This window comes from Microtus ochrogaster, chromosome 5 (genome assembly GCF_000317375.1).
Source record: "Microtus ochrogaster isolate Prairie Vole_2 chromosome 5, MicOch1.0, whole genome shotgun sequence".
In the NCBI taxonomy this organism is placed as follows: Eukaryota; Metazoa; Chordata; class Mammalia; order Rodentia; family Cricetidae; genus Microtus; species Microtus ochrogaster.
Window position 1 is genome coordinate 87,891,488 of NC_022012.1, and position 8,479 is coordinate 87,899,966.

General features: G+C 47.6%; 1 protein-coding gene across 1 annotated transcript in view; it reads left to right on the plus strand.

Annotated features, from left to right (window-relative positions):
• Positions 1 to 2,731: 2,731 nt before the first annotated feature.
• Gadl1 (glutamate decarboxylase like 1) overlaps positions 2,732 to 8,479 on the plus strand; it is a 178,774-nt gene continuing 173,026 nt past the window's right edge. The window contains exon 1 of the mRNA XM_005348054.3: positions 2,732 to 2,787. Within this exon, the coding sequence (XP_005348111.2) occupies positions 2,751 to 2,787 (37 nt within the window). The 5' untranslated portion in view covers positions 2,732 to 2,750. The remainder of the gene's footprint in view (positions 2,788 to 8,479) is intronic.

Sequence of the window (8,479 nt, forward strand, 5' to 3'; positions counted from 1 at the left end):
CTCTGTCACCAGTGACCTTCCTAGGGAAAAAGAATGTTTGTTCGTATCCTAGGAAGAGATACTCAATGGGTGGGATGGGAGGTATCATTCTGGAGCTCCGTCCTTATCATCACAAAAGTGGGTTCAGTTTTGTTTTTAGGAACCGGAGACGTGACTCAGAGGCTAAAAGCATGCACTTCCTTTCAAGAGAAGCCTAGTTAGATTCTCAGCAGCCAGGTCAATGGGTGATAACCACCTGTAACTCCATCTGCAGGGCGTCTGACACCTGAACTCACATGCTCCTGCACACGCACACACCTAATTAAGAAGAGTAAATCTTAAACAGTTTGTAAAGTGCTTTTGTTTTGTTTTTAGCAAATGAATGTCTGATCATCAGATGAATAAATCATTGTCCCTATTGCCTTCTGGCTCTAAGAACCATGTTTAGTGCCAATCTTCTAAACATAGCAATATCTTCTCTCAAATTCCCTGACCAATGAGGGGCATTTGTTTTTTTCCATGTGATGTCAAATTGAGACAAGGTCTCATGGAGTCCAGGCTGGTCTCTAACTCTCTATATAATCTAGGACAACCTTGAACTTCTGATCTGCCTGCCTCTCATGTTGGCTGCTGGATCAAACCCAAGGTTTCTTGCGTGCGTTAGGCAATTACCTAGCAACTGATCTACATCAATGGCGTTATCAAGTTTAATTCCAGACATTTCTACTTATGCTTCTATTAACAACCCGAGTCCTTTCTGTATAGTGAAATTCAGCACATCAATAGAGGGGTGACCATCTGAGAAACACAGAAGTTCCTTAAAACCTCACTTTAATATTTCGAACACTAGCTGTATTAGACACAATCGCCCTCTCTGGGTGTACACGGTTGCGCTTCACTGCAGTAGACATGGCCGCACTGCTGGAGGATGGACTATATGACGCTCCATAGGGAATATCACTAGGCTCCCAGTCCAAGCAGGAGTTTTTATGTTAGCCTGTTCGAAACTGAATTACCAGTGTCACTCCTCATGTAGTTGTCACAGAATGCCTTTAAGTGACATTAGCTGATGCTTCCTATCGTACCCACGGTCTGAGTTAAAAAGCTCCAAGGAGAATTCAGCTTTAAACAAGACGCTTGTTGGAGGAGTGACAAAGAAATAAAGATGAAAGTACCCACTGATTAAAATTAAATTCACAGAAGGAACAAGGCAGGGATGAAACCTCAAGAGCTTGGAGGCATATATTGGAGAGCGAAATTTCATCTGAATTCACCAGGCGAATATTAGATCTTTCTAATCTGTCTGGTGGTTTGAAGGAAAACGCCCCCCCAAAGGGAGGGGCACTATTAGCAGGTGTGGCCTTGTTGGAGGTAGTGTGTCACTGTGGGGGTGGGCTTTGAGGTCTCATACATGCTTAAACCATGCTGGTAGGACGGCCCACTCCTTACTGCCTGTGAGTCAAGATGTAAGGACTCTCAGCTCCTTCTCCAGCACCACATGTCTCTTTGCTTCTTGCCATGATGATAATGGAGGAAACCTCTGAACTATAAGCTACCACCAATTAAATGTTTACTTTTTTTAAGACTTGCATGCTCATGGTGTCTCTTCACAGCAACGGAACTCTAACGAAGATACTGTCACTTTGTTTCCTTAGCGTCTGCCGTGGCTCACCTCCATCTTTGCCTGAGTAGATACAGTATCAACTAGGAAACATAGTTCCCGGTGTGTCTGAGGGTGTTTCCAGAGAAGTTTAACGCTGGATGTGGGCAGTGCCACCCCAGGGCCTGGGGGTTTGGTCTAAAGGAAAAGGAGAAGGCTGGTTGTCAGCAGTATTGTCTCTTTTCTCTTCCTGTGTACGCAGTGTGACAGCTGCCTCATGTTCCTGCTGTCCTCCCTACCCCTCCAGGATAGACCTGTCCCTTCTTGGAACTGTGAGCCTAAATCAATCCTGCTTCCTGGTTGTGGCTTTTGTCAGTATGTTGTCCCATCAAGGAGATAAGCAGCTAATACAATTATCATCCCGGGTCAAACTGCTGGCCACTTTGCCTATCCCGAACTTGGGAAATTGTAGCAGCAAAATGTTGAAGTTGGGGAAGAAAAACCTGGCTCATTTGTGCAAGTCTTAAATGGCAGGGCTGTCCTGAATGAATGGGCTCTGCAGATGCCTTAAAATAGGTTCCCAGAATGCAATAGGAACAGACAGTATCATATTTACCTTGGGACTTCTGTGTCCAGGTCAGACCTTGCAAGGCAGTTTGCTGTACGCTCATTAGTGGGAGGCTGAGGCAGGAGGATTGCTGAGAGTTCAAAGCCAGCCTGAGCTGTATATAACGCTTCTCAGAGCCAGCCTGAGCTATACAGTGAGTTTCAGGGCTGAGTCAGACTGACTCAAGACAAGCAAATAAAACCAAGGGGATGGGGTGGGAGGAAGGAATTGAAGAGGAGGTGGACAGTGATAGGGTCCCCAGGACCTGGCCCACTGCCTTGCTGCCCCTACCTTCCCCTGAGGTTGATGGGCTTCTCTGCCTGTCCCAGTGATAGGGCCCCTGGCACCTATTCCCCACCTTCCAGAAAGGGTGGAGGGACATTGGCCCTGGCTCAAGCTGTGTCTTCGTAGAGAGCCTCAGGCTGCCTTAGGAGGCGGGCCCTGCAGCCTGGGTGGCAAAGCAGAGCAGTGGAGGGCTTGTCCTGGTCCCTAGCTGTCTCTGCCTACACCTGCCGATCCAGAGCTAGTCCCGCTGCAGCCCCGGCAAAGAAGCCAGGAGCCGCGATGAGCCACGCCTGCGACTGCCAGAGCGCCAGCCAAGGTAACCGGCACATCTCGCTGGGCTTCAGGGTCCCGCAGCTGCTAGTTGGTTGATCCAGAAGAAGAGAGCAGACAGGCAATTTCCTCCTTCTTAAGCAGCAAGGCTGTGTCAGAAGTCCCGATTTTTACAGATGTATTTACTTATTTTGCGTTTTTTCTAGATCGTTTCTGTTGATTCTAGAGTTACTTTTTTTTTTTAAGTTCAAGGAACTCAGCGGGACACTTTTACGGTGGGGGATGGAATGCCGAGCTAATGCAGGCATCTGTTTGGCACTCCGTGTCTGCTGCCTGAGCTCCGGAGCCAGGGTGCCGACGCTTTCCCAGAAAGACTGACAGCGCAGCTTCTGCTCTGGGACGAGGACTGCCCAACCCCAGTGTGCTTCTTCCAACTGCCACTCTAAAAACAGCTCATCGTTAGCCCGCAGACAGCCCAGCGTGCTTGGGATCGTAAAACTCCAGTCTCAGCTGTTGAATGACGAGCCAGTAGAGACGTCTTTATAACTCGGATAGCACCTGGTTCTGTATCTTTAAAATCGTATTTCCTAACTTTTTCCTGGGGAGGACGTGAGACTACTTTGTAATAAAAGGCCCCTAGCCAGTCAACATAAGCATCTTCTAAGAGGCAAACGCCTTCAGGCTGGACCCCCTGCCGCTGTGCCGCCCCAGGCATTCGTCTCCCCTTTGAAAGGTCACTGTTGTTCCGATTTGCACTCTCTGGTTAGTTGTTGACCTTTTAGGAGCCCTCCTTCCGGAGTAACTCTTCTTTGCATGAGACCCTTTGGGAAGGTACTGAGCAAGGCTTAATGAGGACTCCTTGGAGTTGAAAAACTCCCCTTGGGTTTCTGTTCTTCGGGTAGTCAGGTAACCGAGCCAGGGGACCCCAGAGGACCAGCCACTTTCAGAGTTGGGTGTTTTGTTCAGTGACTAGCCAAGCACAGACTCTTGCACAGAGAGAAACCTTGGGTAGTTAGTTCATCTGCCACCGTTTGCTGCTCCAAGGTGAGTGCCTAACACAACTACCTCCACACACTTTACAAATGTTTTGCTGTGTGCGTGTGTGTGTGTGTGTGTGTGTGTGTATGTGTGTGTATGTATGCACGCGAGCGTGTGCACTCTCTCAAATGGTCACACATATTTATGTCTGTGTGCGTGTGCAGGTGCACTTATACCCAGGTGTACATATACATGGGTGTGGATGTGGAGGCCAGAAATCAATCTTGGGGGTGTTGTTTGCCTCTCGGGAGTTATATCTACCAAACATCCTCTCTCCGATCATCTTAGAACATTCCGAATAGACTGAGCTGGCCAGCAAGCCCAAGAGACTCTCTTGTCTCCAGCTCCGGGATCAGCATTTGCCACCACACCCATGTATATAATGTTTTACATATGTATATACTATGTCTTATACAGGTTCTGGGGAGTGAACACTTGCAAGGCAAGTATTTTGCCAACTGAGAGGTCCCTTTCCATCTCCATCTTTTGGGTAGCTCAGGCTGACCACAGACTCTTGAGTAGCTAAAGATGACCTTGAACTTCTTATTCTCCATCTTCTGCCTCCTGAGTCCTCGGGTTATGAACTTGCACCACCGTGTGCAGTTTTTTTGTGGTGCTGGGGGGCTGGGTCAAACCCAGGGCTTCATGCTGCTCTAGCTCTCTACCAACCCAGCCACATCCGCAGCCCCTTTCATTTTAAACCTGAACTTTTAAAAGACCAACAGGCTTAATTCTCTCTCTCTCTCTCTCTCTCTCTCTCTCCCAGAGCAGGTGGGGAAAATGGTAATGTGGTTAATGGCCCTGCATTGCACCATAAGTTTCTTATGATGGCATCTTTAGCAGTATAGTATCTGCCTGTCAGACTTCGTACATCCTCAAGTATTTATGAGGCAATAGTACAGAGTGACATTGGATAGACACACTGAGCGATGTTCTTGTCTTCAGCTCTCTTGTTCACGGTATGTTGCAGATCTGTCCGTTACGGCTAAAGGCCGTAGAATCCTAGTACTGATAAAGAATTCTTACCCCTCCTTCACATCCTGGTAGATATTATGATCTAGACGTCTTACATCTAGGAAAAACTGGGATATTAATTATGTTCAACTCCATTGCATTATTAACAATAAAAGATATTTTTTACTCAAATTTTAACTTTCCCTATTGAAATTGTAACACCACCATCCATAAAGTTGCTGTTTAATTGCATTTGGTTATTGTTGAAAATATATTTACAATGGAAATCTGATTCCCATTTTAGTGTGATGGGTAACAATGTTTTCTATCCTATTGAGGCATCACTTGCCTGTGCTGGGATAAGACCTGAAGACAGAGTTATTGGAATGTAATAGAAACTTTGATAGCAAGACTTCAGTATAGTTTGCCCTCACTCCCTTACCCCCTCCGTGTGTGTGTGTGTGTGTGTGTGTATGTCTGTGTGCACATGTGTGTGTGCGCGTGTGTGACGCCTTCACTTTTTGCGTCTTCCTTTTACATTTTTTAAAATTATTTTCTGTGTCTTCGTGTTTTGCTTACATGTATGTCTGTACATCATGTGTGTGCCCGGTGCCCCCAGAGGCCAGAGGAGAGTGTCACATTCCCTGATTTGAGATTACAGGTGGTTGTGGGTAGCAAGAATCAACCCATTTTTTTTTTTTTTTTCTGGAAGAGCAACCAGAGCTCTTAACGCCTGAGCCACCTTTTCAGCCCTGTTTTAGGGCTATTTAACATTTGGTGATGCTGGGCTACATTCTTATCCAAGTCGCTGGGACCACTATTAAGTCCAGTTTTTAAGTTATTGCCAGGGCCTTGCCAATGTTTCAAATAATTTTACAATCGATTTTGTTTGAGGCTGCATCCATAGCCATCCTGGTGTGCATGTGTCCCTTGAGGTGTGGGTTCGACCTCCTTGAATGACACCCAACCCAGGCCAATCTATTTTGTGACAAATGATTCTGTCCTTGCTCTGCCAAGCTGCCGGGATCATCTTATCTAAGCCCACTAGTAAGCTGGTAAAAGGAAGTGCAAATGGCTCCTCAGTGTGTCCACCCCAGTCTGCTGGCTCTGTATCCACATCGTAGCCGCTGACCTCTGACTCCACGGGGCACTAAAGGGAACAGAGCCCCTGGGGGGGCATCCCTTGCCTGCCTCTTGAGGACCATTAGAAGGACACCAGAGAGGACCCTGGGGTGAGACTCTCATGTCACGGAAGTGGCAGTTTTGGAGTGGGAGACGATGTGTGGAGACAGGGTGCATGCTGCTCCTGTGGGAGAAACTTCTGGTTGCTGAGCATGCATGGAGGGGTAGCATGCTCTGTAATAGTCCTTCTCTTGGGCAGATTCACAGATATGATTCCTCTTGACCATGGTAGATGAGTTCCAGGATAGGGCAGCGCTGTGGGGGCAGGCAGACCCCAGAGGGCCACAGCTGTTCTAGGGCAACTGTAGGAATGAAGGGAAGAGAAGAAGACATGGAGAGTTCTCTGGCCCACCGCCAGTTCTGATTCTATCTCTCTGGTTGTATGGCTGAAGTCCTGTGAGCTTCAGTTTCTCTGTGCCTGTGTGTGCCTGTGGGGGGCGGTCAGAGGTCAACTTTGGGTGCCTCTCCTACTTACTGCTCTCTGCCTTGTTTTGAAACAGAATTGATTGTTGGCCTGGAACTCACCAATTGGTTAGACTGGCTAGAAAGACCCAGGGATTTTCCTGTCTCCCCCTCGCCATTTCTGCTACTATTTTACATAGGTTCCAGGGCTCACATTCCCACTAGTAATGAAAGCACCTTACTAACTGAGCCATCTCACTGGCTTAGACTCAGTTTGTTAATTGGCAAAGAGGGATAAAAATAGCCACTACTGAAGATTATCATGACAGTCAGGAAAAACATGGAGAGGGTGTGGCAATAGTAGGCTTTGCACGTGTCAATGGCTAATGTTTAGAAATTACAGGTGGAGTTAAGGAAGTAACTGGAGAGTTAGGAGAGCCAGCTCATGTTGTTAATTGCTCCCTGCCCCCTCCTGTGTGCTCTGTAATGCTCTCCCTACCCGTGCTCCTGTGCATTCTGTAGTGCTCCTCCCATGCTCCTGGGCACTCTGCAGTGCTCCCTCCCCCAGTCCTCCTGGACACATGCTCCTGGGCAGTCTTCAGTGCTCCACCCTCTTCTCCTGGGCACTCTGTAGTGCTCCCCTCCTCCACACTCCTGGGCACTCTCTGATGACTATTGTTGATGTCAATCCACACTTGGGAAGCACTGGTGGTCTTTGTTGTCCAGGTTTTCGGTAGGGCTGAGAAGTTGCTCCATACATCGGAGCAGAGCAGAAGAATGAACTCAAAGAACAACTGTCGGGAGGGGGATTTTCCAGAATCAATTTGGTTGATGTAATGCCAGCATCAGGAAGTCACTGCTAAATCTAGCTTTCAGACTTTTACCCCTGCTCCGAGCTGGTGTGAGCAATTTAGTAAGGCCTGCATCACCCTTGTCAAATACACATCTCTACGAAGTGTCTGTAGCACTCCTCCCCATGCGTCTTCCATCTGTGATCCTTCCCAAAGCCCGGGGATGTGGCTCACTTCTATGGACTGCATTCCCAGCACCTGGCAAAATGCAGGCGCGTGGAAGGAATGCACGTTCCCAGTGCACTTGCTTGGTGTGATGGATAAGTGGGACAGTGATGGGGTCTGAAGGCTGTAGCTCAGTTGGTAGGGTGCTTTCCCAGCTCTCAGGGAGCTCTGGGTTTGATCCCCAGCACCACATAAAACAAGGGGTGGGGCTCACAACTGTACTGCTAGCCAGAGGGGCGGGACCAGAAGTTCAAGGTCATCCTAAGCTATAGAGTGAGTTTAAGGCCAGTCTGAGTTATGGGAGACCCTGTTTCAAGGTAGCAAATAGCTTCAAGTGGTGATGCAGAGTTCCTGGGTGCATTTAGCCCTTTTGTTGTTGCATTTAAAATTTGAACGGGTCTTTCCTTTTTATTTCCTTTTTTTTTTTTGTCCCACTTGGAGTTATTCACAGCAGGAAAATTGTTTCAGTCTTTATACATCAAACAATAGAACAATAGACATGCTTTTGAAAACCCAAATTCACAGACAGTTGAGTGGCTTACGCAAACTACAGTGGAGTGTAAAATACTATTTGAATGTGTTTTTAATTTGGGGGGAATAAATATAAATGATGCAGACTTAGATCAGTGGCAAAGGACTGAGAGAATCACTGTTCTGGTGGGCATTTCTCAAGATCCCTTGTCTTGCTGAGCTTAGGCGCCGGCTTTGCTCTCGACAGGATATAGCAGGTGCAACAAACACACACTCCGAAGTGTGAATCACAGCCCTGGTCACTGGGCACTCCGGCGATCCTCTCAGCTGACTTTGCTGAACTTGACCCCCTAATTATTTTTGAACATTTCATTTCTGTCTTCCCAGTGATGCAAAATAGCAAGCTGGTGTGTTGGCTCCAGCCCGTAAGCCCAGCATTTAGGAGCTAGAAGCGAGAGAATCCACAATTCAAGGGCATCGTCAGTCATATAAAGAGTTCAAGGCCAACCTGGGCTATATAAGGCCCTGTGTCAAACAAGCACAAAATTACACACACACACACACACACACACACACACACACACACACACACACGAAACAAGCCAGGGGCTGGAGAGATGGCTCAGAGGTTAAGAACATTGCCTCCTCTTCCAAAGGTCCTGAGTTCAATTCCCA